The sequence below is a fragment of the Salmo salar genome, chromosome 09, assembly GCF_965601325.2.
Source record: "Salmo salar chromosome 09, fSalSal1, whole genome shotgun sequence".
Taxonomy (NCBI): domain Eukaryota; kingdom Metazoa; phylum Chordata; class Actinopteri; order Salmoniformes; family Salmonidae; genus Salmo; species Salmo salar.
In genome coordinates, this window is record NC_138299.1 from 49,987,540 (window position 1) to 50,007,469 (window position 19,930).

Here is a 19,930-nt window from a genome sequence, read left to right on the forward strand (position 1 = left end):
TGTCTGGACAGTGAAACAGCTCCTCTTTGTCTCAGTATGTGTAGACCATGTATCTGATGCTGTCTGGACAGTGAAACAGCTCCCCTCTGTCTCCATATGTGTAGACCTGATTGGTAGAGACATGAGGATGGCTGATTGGTAGAGACCTGAGGATGGCTGAGTGGTAGAGACCTGAGGATGGCTGAGTGGTAGAGACCTGAGGACGGCTGAGTGGTAGAGACCTGAGGACGGCTGAGTGGTAGAGACCTGAGGACGGCTGAGTGGTAGAGACTTGAGGATGCCTAGGAGTTGGGACAAATGAGGTATCAGAGGCATGTTGAGTGGGACTAGGGGCTCCGCAGTAAACTAAAACAATGATAACTTTCCAAAACAACAATATACAAGTCATATTGACATTTGAGAGAGACATAATGCGAGGCATAAAGCAATCACAGGTGTTGATTGGGAGAGCTAGCTAAGACAACAACGGGTAAGACAACAACAGCTAATCAGCTAAGACAACAACAACAGGTAAAATGGCGATGAATAGGCAGAGAGGGTCAGTTAACTACACACAGGGCCTGAGTTCGAAGGCTGGGGCCGACAGATAAACAAAAAGTAAACAAAACGGAGTACCGTGACTAATGAACAGTCCAGCAGGCATCAGCTAAAGGATCAGAAGGGGGTTTTGTAGAAGAGATAAGGGTATCTATATCACTGTGTTGACTTCAGGTCAGAACAGTAATACACTGCACTGGCTTCAGGACAGAACAGTAATACGCTGCACTGACTTCAGGACAGAATAGTAATACACTGCACTGACTTCAGGACAGAACAGTAGTACACTGCACAGACTTCAGGTCAGAACAGTAGTACACTGCACTGGCTTCAGGACAGAACAGTAATACGCTGCACTGACTTAAGGACAGAACAGTAATACACTGCACTGACTTCAGGACAGAACAGTAATACACTGCACTGACTTCAGGTCAGAACAGTAATACACTGCACTGACTTCAGGTCAGAACAGAAGCTGCAGAGGTGCTTCTTTCGATCCATTTCCAAGAATTTCAAAGTCCTCTTTAAATGAACCTTCAACTGTCTGACTTTTATAATACACATTTCCAATCAGTTTCAGACTAGTATCATCTATTGACTGCTGGTACTATAATATAGTATTGTATTAACTAGTAGTATGGCTGCATACCAGTATCACTGTAACATTGGGACTTCCCAATATTGCTGAGGGAACCTGGTGGACTTTACTGCAGAGAGAACGTCCTGTGAAGAAAACAATAAAATAATATTTAAAACAGAATGAATCATTATTTAGACACGTCTGTTAGTTGCTAGTGTTTTCAGGATTTACATACATTCTACAGACATGTTATTATTAGCTGTTATCCTGAACAGTGAGAGAGTGAATGTGATGAAAGCTCTGGTCATGATGACTGACTCTCTACTGGACCGATGGATGAAGAGAAATGGAAAGAGAGAGAGAGAGAGAAAGGGGGGTGGGGGAGAGAGAGAGATGGGGTGGGGGAGAGAGAGAGATGGGGTGGGGGAGACAGAGACAAAGAGGGGGGAGTGGCGGGGGAGGGAGAGAGAGGAGAGAGAGAGAGAGAGAAAGTGAGGAGGGGCAGGCTAGAAGGGAAATAACTAGAGACATTAGAAGAACTAGAGTTAGAGGTCCCCCTACAGTATGTGATGAGACCATCTCTTTACATATTATATTACATCCTGTTGAAATACTGGGGTTTTTGTACAGCTGTACTTGTTGTCTGTATCACTGTGTTGACTCACAGCACAGAAGTACATGCCGCTGTCTCCTGCCTCCAACTTCTTCACTGTGAAAGATCCACTCTCAGCTACAGCCTTAACAATTGGATATTTGTCTTCACTGAAGTCTCCATAGTCTGGTCTGCTATAACTACTTGTGTAAACTACCTGCTTCATTCCCTTTCCTGGAAGCTGTCTGTACCAGTACATCTGGTTGTAGGTAGATCCCTTAGTGTGACTGCAGTTCATCGGAGCATCCCTGTCTTTCAGTCCCCAGAGTATGGTGGGTATCTGAGTGACTTCACTCCCCTCAACAAGACCTTTAAGGATACAGTGAGAATGAAATCAATAGAGTTAGGTACAGTTAGACCTGAATACATCACGACTCAGGTGAAATGAACATATGGTTGGAAACATCAATATCTAAAAATATAGACGGCCGTCATTGTAAATAAGAATTTTGTTCTTAACTTTCCTGGCTAAATAAATTAAACATTATGAAACTGTACCTGCAGCACAGAGCAGTGAGACAGTAACAGTGAAGAGAAATGTGAACATGTTTGATCACGTTATATGTGAGAGTGCTGGAAAGAGTCTGGTATCAATGTATATAAAACAAGAGGAGTGTCACATAGATGAATAGATGACAATCATTACACCACGGCAGGTTCCACCACATTCAACATGTCAGTGAAGTGGGAGGGACTGATGATCTGAATACATCATGCTAATTAGTGGTTCAGACTGTAGAGACATTCACATTATTAAAGTTAGAGGTCCCCCTACAGTCCATGATGAGACCATCAGCTCTTTACATATTATATTCTATCCTATAGAGCTCGCCAGCTTGTAGTCCTAAAACACGGAAATGAGTCAGCATTTTCTCCCTCTGGTTCGTTGACCATTGCTATGGGAGAAATTAAGGGGGAAAATAATGGGGTTTTGGGAAATAAGGTCTGAAGTTAACACAGGCTTTTGAGATCTTATACGTTTTGTTCTGTGCAATAACTTAAAACCTCTCTGGGCTAGGGTCTAGTTTCCTGAATTTCTGCCTGACTGACGTGCCCAAAGTTGTCTGCCTGTTACTCAAGCCCAGAAGCCAGGATATGCACATAATTGGTAACCTTGAATAGAAAACACTTTGAAGTTTCTAAAACTGTTAAAATAATGTCTGAGATTATAACAGAATTGATATGGCAGGCGAAAATCTGAAGATAATACGACCAGAAATTATTATTTTTTTGAGCTCCCAGGCTCTTATTATGTAAACCTATTGTTTCTATGCATGTCCGTCACCCAGATTGCTTCCACTATATGGCTTTCACTATATGTCAACAGTCTTTATTCAAGGTTTCAGGCTTCTTTTTTGAAAAACGAAGAAGTATTTGGAGTTTTTGTTAGGTTACCACCTGAAGCAAATCAGTCTTTCGGCATGCGAGGCAGATGGCGCGCGCTTATGAATTTGCGTTTCCTATTGAACATACTTCTCTCTTTGTGAAATATTATAGTTTATTAAAATTTTAGAGTACCTGAGGATTAAGTAGAAACATCGTTTGACTTGTTTGGACGAAGTTTAGCGGTTGCTTTTTGGATTCCTTTGTTTGCCTGTTGAATGTGTGGATTACTGAAATCAATGGCACCAACTAAACTGACTTTCTGGGATATAAAGAAGGATTTTATTGAACAAAACGACCATTCATGTTGTAGCTGGGATCCTTGGGATTGCAAACAGAGGAAGATCTTCAAAGGAAAGTGATTTCTTTTATCGCTATTTGTGATTTTGTGAAGCCTCTGCTGGTTAAAAAATATGTTAATGTGGGGCGCCGTCCTCAGACAATCGCATGGTATGCTTTTGCCGTAAAGCCTTTTTGGAATCTGACAACGCAGTTACATTAACAGGAAGTTAAGCTTTTAAATGATATAAGACACTTGTATGTTCACGAATGTTTAATATTACGAATATTTATAAGAAATGCGCGCCTCCAATTTCACCGAATGTGGTCGGCTTTGTCCCTCAAGCGGGACACCTAGCCCTAATCAACAATCAGTGCTATGGCATACATAACCATACCATCTGCATACAGATTAATATGAAGGGATTAAATACAAAGACCAATATTATTAACCTCTCTAGGCTAGGCGGGACGAATTCGTCCCACCTACGTAACAGCCACGGCTATCCTGTGGCGCGATTTTCAAAACCTTAAAAATCCTATTACTTCAATTTCTCAAACATATGACTATTTTACAGCCATTTAAAGATAAGACTCTCGTTAATCTAACCACACTGTCCGATTTCAAAAAGGCTTTACAACGAAAGCAAAACATTAGATTATGTCAGCAGAGTACCAAGCCAGAAATAATCAGACACCCATTTTTCAAGCCAGCATATAATGTCACCAAAACCCAGAAGACAGCTAAATGCAGCACTCACCTTTGATGATCTTCATCAGATGACAACCCTAGGACATTATGTTATACAATACATGCATGTTTTGTTCAATCAAGTTCATATTTATATCAAAAACCAGCTTTTTACATTAGCATGTGACGTTCAGAACTAGCATACCCCCCGCAAACTTCCGGGGAATTCGCTAACATTTTACTAAATTACTCACGATAAACGTTCACAAAAAGCATAACAATTATTTTAAGAATTATAGATACAGACCTCCTCTATGCACTCGATATGTCCGATTTTAAAATAGCTTTTTGGTGAAAGCACATTTTGCAATATTCTAAGTACATAGCCCAGGCATCACGGGCTCACTATTTAGACACCCGGCAAGTTTAGCACTCACCATAATCATATTTACTATTATAAAAATGTCATTACCTTTTGTTGTCTTCGTCAGAATACACACCCAGGACAGCTACTTCAATAACAAATGTTGGTTTGGTCCAAAATAATCCATCGTTATATCCGAATAGCGGCGTTTTGTTCGTGCGTTCCAGACACTATCCGAAACAGGTTAACCTGTTAGGGCTAGGGGGCAGTATTGACACGGCTGGATAAAAAACATACCCGATTTAATCTGGTTACCACTCCTACCCAGTAACTAGAATATGCATATACTTATTACATATGGATAGACAACACCCTAAATTTTCTAAAACTGTTTGAATGGTGTCTGTGAGTATAACAGAACTCAAATGGCAGGTCAAAACCTGAGAGATTCCTTTACAGGAAGTGGCCTGTCTGACCATTTCTTGAACTTCTTTTCCATCTCTATCATTTACTAAGGATCTCTGCTCTAACGTGACACTTCCCACGTCGTCCATAGGCGCTCAGAGCCCAGGAAAAAACAGAATGTCGTCATTCCAGCCCCAGGCTGAAACACATTATCGCCTTTCTCAAGTGGCCGATCAAGGGACACTGGGCTTATGCTCGTGACCCCGACCGCCCCCGCCTTTGGGATCTTTTCCTCTGTTTGCCGAAAAGGAGATTCCCTGTCGGAATATTATCGCTTTTCTACGAGAAAAATGTCGTAAAAATTGATTTTAAACAGCGGTTGACATGCTTCGAAGTACGGTAATGGAATATTTAGAATTTTATTGTCACGAATTGCGCCATGCGCGCGACACTTCTTTACTATTTCGGATAGTGTCTGGAACGCACGAACAAAACGCCGCTATTCGGATATAACGATGGATTATTTTGGACCAAACCAACATTTGTTATTGAAGTAGCAGTCCTGGGTGTGCATTCTGACGAAGACAACAAAAGGTAATGAAACTTTTATAATAGTAAATATGATTATGGTGAGTGCTAAACTTGCCGGGTGTCTAAATAGCGAGCCCGTGATGCCTGGGCTATGTACTTAGAATATTGCAAAATGTGCTTTCACCAAAAAGCTATTTTAAAATCGGACATATCGAGTGCATAGAGGAGGTCTGTATCTATAATTCTTAAAATAATTGTTATGCTTTTTGTGAACGTTTATCGTGAGTAATTTAGTAAAATGTTAGCGAATTCCCCGGAAGTTTGCGGGGGGTATGCTAGTTCTGAACGTCACATGCTAATGTAAAAAGCTGGTTTTTGATATAAATATGAACTTGATTGAACAAAACATGCATGTATTGTATAACATAATGTCCTAGGTGTGTCATCTGATGAAGATCATCAAAGGTTAGTGCTGCATTTAGCTGTCTTCTGGGTTTTGGTGACATTATATGCTAGCTTGAAAAATGGGTGTCTGATTATTTCTGGCTGGGTACTCTGCTGACATAATCTAATGTTTTGCTTTCGTTGTAAAGCCTTTTTGAAATCAGACAGTGTGGTTAGATTAACGAGAGTCTTGTCTTTAAAATGGTGTAAAATAGTCATATGTTTGAGAAATTGAAGTAATAGCATTTCTAAGGTATTTGAATAACGCGCCACAGGATTCCACTGGCTGTTACGTAGGTGGGACGATTTCGTCCCCCCGGCCCTAGAGAAGTTAATATGAATAGTAAAGAGAACTGGTCCCAATACTGACCCCTGTGGTACACCTAATATCGAGGAAACTAGACTCAACACCATCAGAACACACACATTGTGTCCTGTCTGTCATAAAGCTCTTAAACCATTTGCAAGACTTATTGTCCAGGCCCATTTCAGACAATTTTTGAATGAGTAGGGAATGTTCAATGGTGTTGAATGCCTTGGAAAGGTCTAGAAATATGGCAGCACAATGATTTTTATGATCTAGGCAATTTAACACATCATCTAAATCAAGCATAACAGCTGAAACAGCGTTGCCAAAGATATAAGAGAAAGGAGATAGGAATCCCATTGGTGTACCAAACGCCCCACCCAGTACACTATCGACCAATCGCGTTTATGTTGTCATGCTGCGTCACGCGGTTGTTAAACTAACCATCACGCAATCCCTTCTCAAAGTCGGGATATGAGTCGAGAAACTTTTCTATTTTCCTCGAAAGTATGTAATGTCACGATTCCAAAGTTATATAATATTACAGATATCAAGGTAATTATCTGTAATGTTGTACTTCTTGTTGATGAAAGTCATGCTTATGTATACCCCATCATTGTAGATGTCACAGCCATCATTGTGGATCTGGGTCGATTCCAGCTGAGAGTCAGACTCGCCATGTGGCCCGAGTCTGGGCCGCCTTCAGCAGTACTACTTATGGCTAGGATGCGGGGATTGAACTCGGGCCGATTCCAGTGTGTGTTATCTTGCCCAAATGTATTACTTGGGGCTCGGGCTGATTGTGGCTACTCTGTCAGATGATTACACGGTCTGCTTTATATAATTAGCATTTCATTATTTCTTTATCCATATTTTCTCATTGTTTCTGTGATCAAAAAATACATTTAACATTTAAATGAAATACTTTAAGAGTCCTGTGTAGTATTTTAGTATTTTGATACTTTGTGCAAGGCAATTGATAAGCATTAAGAACTTTGTGGATGGAGCCTCCTGAGTGGTGCAGCGGTCTAAGACACTGCATTGTAGTGCAAACTGTGTCGCTACAGATGCTGGTTCGAGACCCGTGCCGGAGGCCACCGGGAGACCCATGAGGCAACGCACAATTGGCTCAGCGTTGTCCGAGTTAGGGGAGGGTTTGGATGGCAGGGATGTCCTTGTCCCGTCATGCTGTTGTGACTCCTGTGGTGTGCCGGGCGTATATCCAACAGTGAAAGATTCTTAGTTCAACACTGAGTCAAGATGAACATTCAAAAGGACATGGATCTTTAACTCTCAGACTCCTTACTACACACCATAGTTTACTGTGGTACTGTGTCTGGTGAGTCCACATGGATTTGTTGAGCTGTAACTCCACCTACAGGAAAGACATGATATCATACCATACTGTATCATGGTCTCCTGTATATCAGAGGGAACCTCGCCTTTCTGTTAGACCAGCTGGTGAGTGTTTTGGCATTGAATCAGAGTCAGATACAGTGTGATGTTAATACAGGTGTGATTAGTCTACAGTACACCAGGGAGGAGGTTTTTGTAGAGCAGAGAGGGAGATCCGATGCACTGTGTAAACTAGCAGCACAGTAATACACAGCACTGCTATTTGGAGTTAGTTGATTGATGGTTAAGGTGCTGGTACCACCTGCATTAGCATCTCCTTCTATATCAAATCCAGCCTCAGGATATCCAGATGTCCCGATCATGTATCCTAATAGCACTAATTCTCTGTAGTTGGATTGCTTGTACCAGAGGATGACATTATACCCTGATATACTATGTGAACACTTCATCTTATCCGACTCTCCCTGGTTGTTGTACAGGGCTGCAGGTCTCTGTTGAACCTGGTTACTGAGAGAACTACCTGGAGAGACAGAGATAGAGAGAGAGAGAGAGAGAGAGAGAGACAGAGAGCGAGAGAGAGAGAGAGAGAGAGAGGTGAAAAAAACAGATAAAGAAACATATTTACATGAAACAAAAGCCAATCAAATGAGGATTTTAGTAGTTGATGAAATCAATGATCTGAATACATGCAGCCCAGGCTGTGTAACCCATGGTGATGGAGATAAGAATTCTGATCATGTTGACTCACTGTTAAGGAGACAGAAAGAATGAGACAGACAAACCACCACATGAATTAGAGGTGGCTTCTCATCAACTCATCTCAGTGATCTTATAGAGGGATGATGCCTCCTTATGAGACCATCTAAAACATCAGAGACCTGAGATGAACCCTGCAGGAGGATTCTATGTGGCATAGGAAGCAGGGTTTAGTAGAGCAGAGTGGGAGATCTGATGCACTGCTATCTGGAGGTAGTTGATTGATGGTTAAAGGAAATATTCACAAATGTTGAATGTTACATTATTTTTGTGCGTCTCTGAGTGAGGTCCTATCGATTCCCTGGGTCATTATATGTGTTCTTGTGTATCTGAGTTATTGGTGTTAAATCAGGAAGAAATCTGTCCGGGATGACGTAGTCTGTGGTGAAGTTTATCTCAGTATGACGTAGTACTGTGGTAAAGTCTCTCAGTATGACGTAGTACTGTGGTAAAGTCTCTCAGTATGACGTAGTACTGTGGTAAAGTCTCTCTCAGTATGACGTAGTACTGTGGTAGTCTATCTCAGTATGACGTAGTACTGTGGTAAAGTCTCTCTCAGTATGACGTAGTACTGTGGTAAAGTCTCTCTCACTACACTGGAAGTTAACAGGAATATGAATTGTAGATCACTAAAACGTCAATCATACATGTCAGATTACAAAACTGGCTGATATCATCACTCAGGAGGATGTCTTCTCTCCAATGAGCCATTGATCATATTTTTGAGAAATTACTTCCTTGAGAAATGTGTAATTTAACGTGTAATTTCTCCTGCACATTTCTCCTATTTGTCTGTCTCTTCAGTCCAGGGTGCTTTGCATGGTGCCGCTGCCAAAGATATTCGAAAAAGGAGATAGGAATCCCATTGGGCAATGAATGGAGGAACGTATAACGCCCCACCCATCAGACTGTCGATTGGTCTGGACACCTTCACTGCCGACATGGAGCCCCACCGATCCATCACGACTGGTCTGCTGACGTATCCGTACGAGGGGGTTTTTACAGGCTCTTCGGTTGTGATGTCCCCCGCAGGCCCATCTGCTAGCCTACTAGGCACGGCCTGCTAGCTGTTTGATTCGCCGTGTCTCTAGCTAGCCTAGCTACTCACTGGACCCTATGATCACTCGGCTACACATGCCTCTCCCTAATGTCAATATACCTTGTCTACTGCTGTTTTGGTTAGTGAATATTGTCTTATTTCACTATAGAGCCTTCAGCCCGGCTCAATATGCCTTATTTAGCCTTTTTGTTCCACCCCCCACATATGCGGTGACCTCACCTGGCTTAAATGGTGCCTCTAGAGACAAAACCTCTCTCATCATCACTCAAAGCCTAGGTTTACCTCCACTGTACTCACATCCTACCATACCCTTGTCTGTACATTATGCCTTGAATCTATTCCTCCGCGCCCAGAAATCTGCTCCTTTTACTCTCTGTTCCGAACGCACTAGACGACCGGTTCTTATAGCATTTAGCTTTACCCTTATCCTACTCCTCCTCTGTTCCTCTGGTGATGTAGAGTTTAACCCAGGCCCTGCAGCCCCCAGCATCACTCCCATTCCCCAGGCGCTCTCATTTGTTGACAATCGTAACCGTAAAAGCCTTGGTTTCATGCGTCTTGACATTAGAAGCCTCTTACCTAACTTTGTTTTATTCACTGCTTTAGCACACTCCGCCAACCCGGATATCCTAGCCATGTCTGAATCCTGGCTTAGGAAGGCCACCAAAAATCCAGAAATTTCCATCCCTAACTATAACATTTTCCGACAAGATAGAACTGCCAAAGGGAGCAGAGTTGCAATCTACTGCAGACATAGACTGCAGAGTTCTGTCATACTATCCAGGTCTGTGCCCAAAAAATTTGAGCTTCTACTTTTAAAAATCCACCTTTCCAGAAACAAGTCTCTCACCATTGCCGCTTGTTATAGACCCCCTTTAGCCCCCAGCTGTGCCCTGGACACCATATGTGAATTGATCACCCCCCATCAATCTTCAGAGTTCGTACTGTTATGTGACCTAAACTGGGACATGCTTAACACCCCGGCCATCCTACAATCTAAGCTAGATGCCCTCAATCTCACAAAAATTATCAAGGAACCTACCAGGTACAACCCTAAATCTGTAAACATGGGCACCCTCTTAGATATCATCCTGACCAACTTGCCCTCTAAATACACCTCTGTTGTCTTCAACCAGGATCTCAGCGATCACTGCCTCATTGCCTGCGTGTGTAATGGGTCCACAGTCAAACGACCACTCCTCATCACTGTCAAACGCTCCCTAAAACACTTCAGCGAGAAGGCCTTTCTAATCGACTTTGCCCGGGTATCCTGGAAGGATATTGACCTCATTCCGTCAGTAGAAGATGCCTGGTTGCTCTTCAAAAGTGCTTTCCTCACCATCTTAAATAAGCATGCCCCATTCAAAAAATGTAGAACTAAGATAACAGATATAACAGATATAGCCCAGATATAGCCCTTGGTTCACCCCAGACTTGACTGCCCTTGACCAGCACAAAAACATCCTGTGGCGTTCTGCATTAGCATTGAATAGCCCCCGCGATATGCAACTTTTCAGGGAAGTTAGAAACCAATATAAACATGCAGTTAGGAAAGTTAAGAATTGCTTTTACAAACAGAAATTTGAATAATGTTGCACTAAATCCAAAAAGTTTTGGGACACTGTAAAGTCCATGGAGAATATGAGCACCTCACCCCAGCTGCCCACTGCACTGACGATAGAAACACTGTCACCACCGATAAATCCACGATAATCGATAGTTTCAATAAGCATTTTTCTATGGCTGGCCATGCTTCCCACCTGGCTACCCCGGCCAACATGTCAGCATCCCCTGCAGCAACTTGCCCAAGTCCCCCCGCTTCTCCTTCATCTAAATCCAGACAGCTGATGTTCTGAAAGAGCTGCAAAATCTGGATCTCTACAAATCAGCTGGGCTAGACAATCTGGACCCTCTCTTTCTAAAATTATCCGCCGAAATTGTTGCAACCCCTATTACTAGTATATTCAACCTCTCTTTCCTATTGTCTGAGATCCCCAAAGATTGGAAAGCTGCCGCGGTCATCCCCCTCTTCAAAGGGGTAGACACTTACCGATCACTGTACCTGTACACAGCCAATCTGTGAATAGCACACCCAAATGCATCCTCCCCATATTATTACTTACCCTCTTGCTCTTTTGCACCCCAGTATCTCTACTTGCAAATCATCATCTACACATCTATCACCCCAGTGTTAATGCTAAATTGTAATTATTTTGCCTCTGTGGCCTATTTATTGCCTTACCTCCCTACTCTTCTACATTTGCACACACTGTACATAGATTTTTCTATTGTGTTATTGACTGTGCGTTTGTTTATGTGTAACTCTGTGTTGTTGTTTTTGTCGCACTACTTTGCTTTCTCTTGGCCAGGTCACAGTTGTAAATGAGAACTTGTTCTCAACTGGCCTACCTGGTTAAATAAAGGTGGAATAAAAAAATTTAAAAATACAGTGGTGAGTTGTATTTCCAGACAGAGGAACAGTTATAGTGGTGAGTTGTATCTCCAGAGGAACAGTTATAGTAGTGAGTTGTATCTCCAGAAAGAGGAACAGTTATAGTGGTGAGTTGTATCTCCAGAGGAACAGTTACAGTGGTGAGTTGTATCTCCAGACAGAGGAACAGTTATAGTGGTGAGTTGTATCTCCAGAGGAACAGTTATAGTGGTGAGTTGTATCTCCAGACAGAGGAACAGTTATGGTGGTGAGTTGTATCTCCAGAGGAAAAGTTATAGTGGTGAGTTGTATCTCCAGACAGAGGAACAGTTATAGTGGTGAGTTGGTCTCCAGACAGAGGAACAGTTATAGTGGTGAGTTGTATCTCCAGACAGAGGAACCGTTATAGTGGTGAGTTGTATCTCCAAACAGAGGGACAGTTATAGTGGTGAGTTGTATCTCCAGACAGAGGAACAGTTATAGTGGTGAGTTGTATCTCCAGAGGAACAGTTATAGTGGTGAGTTGTATCTCCAGAGGAACAGTTATAGTGGTGAGTTGTATCTCCAGACAGAGGAACAGTTATAGTGGTGAGTTGTATCTCCAGACAGAGGAACAGTTATAGTGGTGAGTTGTATCTCCAGAGGAACAGTTATAGTGGTGAGTTGTATCTCCAGACAGAGGAACAGTTATAGTGGTGAGTTGTATCTCCAGACAGAGGAACAGTTATAGTGGTGAGTTGTATCTCCAGACAGAGGAACAGTTATAGTGGTGAGTTGTATCTCCAGAGGAAAAGTTATAGTGGTGAGTTGTATCTCCAGACAGAGGAACAGTTATAGTGGTGAGTTGTATCTCCAGAGGAACAGTTACAGTGGTGAGTTGTATCTCCAGACGGAGGAACAGTTATAGTGGTGAGTTGTATCTCCAGACAGAGGAACAGTTATAGTGGTGAGTTGTATCTCCAGACAGAGGAACAGTTATAGTGGTGCGTTGTATCTCTAGACAGAGGAACAGTTATAGTGGTGAGTTGTATCTCCAGACAGAGGAACAGTTATAGTGGTGAGTTGTATCTCCAGACAGAGGAACAGTTATAGTGGTGAGTTGTATCTCCAAAGGAACAGTTATAGTGGTGAGTTGTATCTCCAGAGGAACAGTTATAGTGGTGAGTTGTATCTCCAGACAAAGGAACAGTTATAGTGGTGAGTTGTATCTCCAGACAGAGGAACAGTTATAGTGGTGAGTTGTATCTCATGAGGAACAGTCATAGTGGTGAGTTGTATCTCCAGACAGAGGAACAGTTATAGTGGTGAGTTGTATCTCCAGACAGAGGAACAGTTATAGTGGTGAGTTGTATCTCCAGACAGAGGAACAGTTATAGTGGTGAGTTGTATCTCCAGAGGAACAGTTATAGTGGTGAGTTGTATCTCCAGACAGAGGAACAGTTATAGTGGTGAGTTGTATCTCCAGAGGAACAGTTATAGTGGTGAGTTGTATCTCCAGACAGAGGAACAGTTATAGTGGTGAGTTGTATCTCCAGACAGAGGAACAGTTATAGTGGTGAGTTGTATCTCCAGACAGAGGAACAGTTATAGTGGTGAGTTGTATCTCCAGACATAGGAACAGTTATAGGAACAGTTATAGTGGTGAGTTGTATCTCCAGACAGAGGAACAGTTATAGGAACAGTTATAGTGGTGAGTTGTATCTCCAGACAGAGGAACAGTTATAGTGGTGAGTTGTATCTCCAGACAGAGGAACAGTTATAGTGGTGAGTTATATCTCCAGACAGAGGAACAGTTATAGTGGTGAGTTGTATCTCCAGACAGAGGAACAGTTATAGTGGTGAGTTGTATCTCCAGACAGAGGAACACTTATAGTGGTGAGTTGTATCTCTAGACAGAGGAACAGTTATTGTGGTGAGTTGTATCTCCAGACAGAGGAACAGTTATAGTGGTGAGTTGTATCTCTAGACAGAGGAACAGTTATAGTGGTGAGTTGTATCTCCAGACAGAGGAACAGTTATAGTGGTGAGTTGTATCTCCAGACAGAGGAACAGTTATAGTGGTGAGTTGTATCTCCAGACAGAGGAACAGTTATAGTGGTGAGTTGTATCTCCAGACAGAGGAACAGTTATAGTGGTGAGTTGTATCTCCAGACATAGGAACAGTTATAGGAACAGTTATAGTGGTGAGTTGTATCTCCAGACAGAGGAACAGTTATAGGAACAGTTATAGTGGTGAGTTGTATCTCCAGACAGAGGAACAGTTATAGTGGTGAGTTGTATCTCCAGACAGAGGAACAGTTATAGTGGTGAGTTGTATCTCCAGACAGAGGAACAGTTATAGTGGTGAGTTGTATCTCCAGACAGAGGAACAGTTATAGTGGTGAGTTGTATCTCCAGACAGAGGAACACTTATAGTGGTGAGTTGTATCTCTAGACAGAGGAACAGTTATTGTGGTGAGTTGTATCTCCAGACAGAGGAACAGTTATAGTGGTGAGTTGTATCTCTAGACAGAGGAACAGTTATAGTGGTGAGTTGTATCTCCAGACAGAGGAACAGTTATAGTGGTGAGTTGTATCTCCAGACAGAGGAACAGTTATAGTGGTGAGTTGTATCTCCAGAGGAACAGTTATAGTGGTGAGGTGTATCTCCAGAGGAACAGTTATAGTGGTGAGTTGTATCTCCAGACAGAGGAACAGTTATAGTGGTGAGTTGTATCTCCAGACAGAGGAACAGTTATAGTGGTGAGTTGTATCTCCAGAGGAACAGTTATAGTGGTGAGTTGTATCTCCAGACAGAGGAACAGTTATAGTGGTGAGTTGTATCTCCAGACAGGGGAACAGTTATAGTGGTGAGTTGTATCTCCAGAGGAACAGTTATAGTGGGGAGTTGTATCTCCAGAGGAACAGTTATAGTGGTGAGTTGTATCTCCAGACAGAGGAACAGTTATAGTGGTGAGTTGTATCTCCAGACAGAGAAACAGTTATAGTGGTGAGTTGTATCTCCAGAGGAACAGTTATAGTGGTGAGTTGTATCTCCAGACAGAGGAACAGTTATAGAGGTGAGTTGTATCTCCAGACAGAGGAACAGTTAGAGTGGTGAGTTGTATCTCCAGAGGAAAAGTTATAGTGGTGAGTTGTATCTCCAGACAGAGGAACAGTTATATGGGTGAGTTGTATCTCCAGAGGAACAGTTACAGTGGTGAGTTGTATCTCCAGACAGAGGAACAGTTATAGTGGTGAGTTGTATCTCCAGACAGAGGAACAGTTATAGTGGTGAGTTGTATCTCCAGACAGAGGAACAGTTATAGTGGTGAGTTGTATCTCTAGACAGAGGAACAGTTATAGTGGTGAGTTGTATCTCCAGACAGAGGAACAGTTATAGTGGTGAGTTGTATCTCTAGACAGAGGAACAGTTATAGTGGTGAGTTGTATCTCCAGACAGAGGAACAGTTATAGTGGTGAGTTGTATCTCCAGACAGAGGAACAGTTATAGTGGTGAGTTGTATCTCCAAAGGAACAGTTATAGTGGTGAGTTGTATCTCCAGAGGAACAGTTATAGTGGTGAGTTGTATCTCCAGACAGAGGAACAGTTATAGTGGTGAGTTGTATCTCCAGACAGAGGAACAGTTATAGTGGTGAGTTGTATCTCCAGAGGAACAGTCATAGTGGTGAGTTGTATCTCCAGACAGAGGAACAGTTATAGTGGTGAGTTGTATCTCCAGACAGAGGAACAGTTATAGTGGTGAGTTGTATCTCAACAGAGGAACAGTTATAGTGGTGAGTTGTATCTCCAGACAGAGGAACAGTTATAGTGGTGAGTTGTATCTCCAGAGGAACAGTTATAGTGGTGAGTTGTATCTCCAGACAGAGGAACAGTTATAGTGGTGAGTTGTATCTCCAGACAGAGGAACAGTTATAGTGGTGAGTTGTATCTCCAGACAGAGGAACAGTTATAGTGGTGAGTTGTATCTCCAGACATAGGAACAGTTATAGGAACAGTTATAGTGGTGAGTTGTATCTCCAGACAGAGGAACAGTTATAGGAACAGTTATAGTGGTGAGTTGTATCTCCAGACAGAGGAACAGTTATAGTGGTGAGTTGGTCTCCAGACAGAGGAACAGTTATAGTGGTGAGTTGTATCTCCAGACAGAGGAACAGTTATAGTGGTGAGTTGTATCTCCAGACAGAGGAACAGTTATAGTGGTGAGTTGTATCTCCAGACAGAGGAACAGTTATAGTGGTGAGTTGTATCTCCAGACAGAGGAACAGTTATAGTGGTGAGTTGTATCTCCAGACAGAGGAACACTTATAGTGGTGAGTTGTATCTCTAGACAGAGGAACAGTTATAGTGGTGAGTTGTATCTCCAGACAGAGGAACAGTTATAGTGGTGAGTTGTATCTCTAGACAGAGGAACAGTTATAGTGGTGAGTTGTATCTCCAGACAGAGGAACAGTTATAGTGGTGAGCTGTATCTCCAGACAGAGGAACAGTTATAGTGGTGAGTTGTATCTCCAGAGGAACAGTTATAGTGGTGAGGTGTATCTCCAGAGGAACAGTTATAGTGGTGAGTTGTATCTCCAGACAGAGGAACAGTTATAGTGGTGAGTTGTATCTCCAGACAGAGGAACAGTTATAGTGGTGAGTTGTATCTCCAGACAGAGGAACAGTTATAGTGGTGAGTTGTATCTCCAGACAGAGGAACAGTTATGGTGGTGAGTTGTATCTCCAGAGGAACAGTTATAGTGGTGAGGTGTATCTCCAGACAGAGGAACAGTTATAGTGGTGAGTTGTATTTCCAGACAGAGGAACAGTTATAGTGGTGAATTGTATCTCCAGAGGAACAGTTATAGTAGTGAGTTGTATCTCCAGAAAGAGGAACAGTTATAGTGGTGAGTTGTATCTCCAGAGGAACAGTTACAGTGGTGAGTTGTATCTCCAGACAGAGGAACAGTTATAGTGGTGAGTTGTATCTCCAGAGGAACAGTTATAGTGGTGAGTTGTATCTCCAGACAGAGGAACAGTTATGGTGGTGAGTTGTATCTCCAGACAGAGGAACAGTTATAGTGGTGAGTTGTATCTCCCAGAGGAACAGTTATAGTGGTGAGTTGTATCTCCAGACAGAGGAACAGTTATAGTGGTGAGTTGTATCTCCAGACAGAGGAACAGTTATAGTGGTGAGTTGTATCTCCAGACAGAGGAACAGTTATAGTGGTGAGTTGTATCTCCAGCAGAGGAACAGTTATAGTGGTGAGTTGTATCTCCAGAGGAACAGTTATAGTGGTGAGTTGTATCTCCAGACAGAGGAACAGTTATAGTGGTGAGTTGTATCTCCAGACAGAGGAACAGTTATAGTGGTGAGTTGTATCTCCAGAGGAACAGTTATAGTGGTGAGTTGTATCTCCAGACAGAGGAACAGTTATAGTGGTGAGTTGTATCTCCAGACAGAGGAACAGTTATAGTGGTGAGTTGTATCTCCAGACAGAGGAACAGTTATAGTGGTGAGTTGTATCTCCAGAGGAACAGTTATAGTGGTGAGTTGTATCTCCAGACAGAGGAACAGTTATAGTGGTGAGTTGTATCTCCAGAGGAACAGTTATAGTGGTGAGTTGTATCTCCAGACAGAGGAACAGTTATAGTGGTGAGTTGTATCTCCAGACAGAGGAACAGTTATAGTGGTGAGTTGTATCTCCAGACAGAGGAACAGTTATAGTGGTGAGTTGTATCTCCAGACAGGAACAGTTAGAACAGTTATAGTGGTGAGTTGTATCTCCAGACAGAGGAACAGTTAGGAACAGTTATAGTGGTGAGTTGTATCTCCAGACAGAGGAACAGTTATAGTGGTGAGTTGTATCTCCAGACAGAGGAACAGTTATAGTGGTGAGTTGTATCTCCAGACAGAGGAACAGTTATAGTGGTGAGTTGTATCTCCAAGAGGAACAGTTATAGTGGTGAGTTGTATCTCCAGACAGAGGAACAGTTATAGTGGTGAGTTGTATCTCCAGACAGAGGAACAGTTATAGTGGTGAGTTGTATCTCCAGACAGAGGAACAGTTATAGTGGTGAGTTGTATCTCTAGACAGAGGAACAGTTATAGTGGTGAGTTGTATCTCCAGACAGAGGAACAGTTATAGTGGTGAGTTGTATCTCTAGACAGAGGAACAGTTATAGTGGTGAGTTGTATCTCCAGACAGAGGAACAGTTATAGTGGTGAGTTGTATCTCCAGACAGAGGAACAGTTATAGTGGTGAGTTGTATCTCCAGAGGAACAGTTATAGTGGTGAGTTGTATCTCCAGAGGAACAGTTATAGTGGTGAGTTGTATCTCCAGACAGAGGAACAGTTATAGTGGTGAGTTGTATCTCCAGACAGAGGAACAGTTATAGTGGTGAGTTGTATCTCCAGACAGAGGAACAGTTATAGTGGTGAGATGTATCTCCAGACAGAGGAACAGTTATGGTGGTGAGTTGTATCTCCAGACAGAGGAACAGTTATAGTGGTGAGTTGTATCTCCAGACAGAGGAACAGTTATAGCGGTGAGTTGTATCTCCAGACAGAGGAACAGTTATAGTGGTGAGTTGTATCTCCAGAGGAAAAGTTATAGTGGTGAGTTGTATCTCCAGACAGAGGAACAGTTATAGTGGTGAGTTGTATCTCCAGAGGAACAGTTACAGTGGTGAGTTGTATCTACAGACAGAGGAACAGTTATAGTGGTGAGTTGTATCTCCAGACAGAGGAACAGTTATAGTGGTGAGTTGTATCTCCAGACAGAGGAACAGTTATAGTGGTGAGTTGTATCTCTAGACAGAGGAACAGTTATAGTGGTGAGTTGTATCTCCAGACAGAGGAACAGTTATAGTGGTGAGTTGTATCTCCAGACAGAGGAACAGTTATAGTGGTGAGTTGTATCTCCAAAGGAACAGTTATAGTGGTGAGTTGTATCTCCAGAGGAACAGTTATAGTGGTGAGTTGTATCTCCAGACAAAGGAACAGTTATAGTGGTGAGTTGTATCTCCAGACAGAGGAACAGTTATAGTGGTGAGTTGTATCTCATGAGGAACAGTCATAGTGGTGAGTTGTATCTCCAGACAGAGGAACAGTTATAGTGGTGAGTTGTATCTCCAGACAGAGGAACAGTTATAGTGGTGAGTTGTATCTCCAGACAGAGGAACAGTTATAGTGGTGAGTTGTATCTCCAGAGGAACAGTTATAGTGGTGAGTTGTATCTCCAGACAGAGGAACAGTTATAGTGGTGAGTTGTATCTCCAGAGGAACAGTTATAGTGGTGAGTTGTATCTCCAGACAGAGGAACAGTTATAGTGGTGAGTTGTATCTCCAGACAGAGGAACAGTTATAGTGGTGAGTTGTATCTCCAGACAGAGGAACAGTTATAGTGGTGAGTTGTATCTCCAGACATAGGAACAGTTATAGGAACAGTTATAGTGGTGAGTTGTATCTCCAGACAGAGGAACAGTTATAGGAACAGTTATAGTGGTGAGTTGTATCTCCAGACAGAGGAACAGTTATAGTGGTGAGTTGGTCTCCAGACAGAGGAACAGTTATAGTGGTGAGTTGTATCTCCAGACAGAGGAACAGTTATAGTGGTGAGTTGTATCTCCAGACAGAGGAACAGTTATAGTGGTGAGTTGTATCTCCAGACAGAGGAACAGTTATAGTGGTGAGTTGTATCTCCAGACAGAGGAACAGTTATAGTGGTGAGTTGTATCTCCAGACAGAGGAACACTTATAGTGGTGAGTTGTATCTCTAGACAGAGGAACAGTTATAGTGGTGAGTTGTATCTCCAGACAGAGGAACAGTTATAGTGGTGAGTTGTATCTCTAGACAGAGGAACAGTTATAGTGGTGAGTTGTATCTCCAGACAGAGGAACAGTTATAGTGGTGAGTTGTATCTCCAGACAGAGGAACAGTTATAGTGGTGAGTTGTATCTCCAGAGGAACAGTTATAGTGGTGAGGTGTATCTCCAGAGGAACAGTTATAGTGGTGAGTTGTATCTCCAGACAGAGGAACAGTTATCGTGGTGAGTTGTATCTCCAGACAGAGGAACAGTTATAGTGGTGAGTTGTATCTCCAGAGGAACAGTTATAGTGGTGAGTTGTATCTCCAGACAGAGGAACAGTTATAGTGGTGAGTTGTA

The 19,930-nt window shown here is 42.5% G+C and overlaps 2 gene segments (V, D, J or C); one reads left to right on the plus strand and one right to left on the minus strand.

Moving 5' to 3' along the window:
* The window catches only part of LOC123744629 (T-cell receptor beta-2 chain C region-like), a 605,275-nt gene that overhangs the window by 62,506 nt on the left and 522,839 nt on the right, over nucleotides 1–19,930 (plus strand).
* LOC145858098 (T cell receptor beta variable 7-2-like) lies at nucleotides 7,493–8,306 on the minus strand. The segment is given in 3 exon segments: nucleotides 7,493–7,548; nucleotides 7,753–8,049; nucleotides 8,216–8,306. Coding segments are annotated over 3 exon segments (405 nt in total).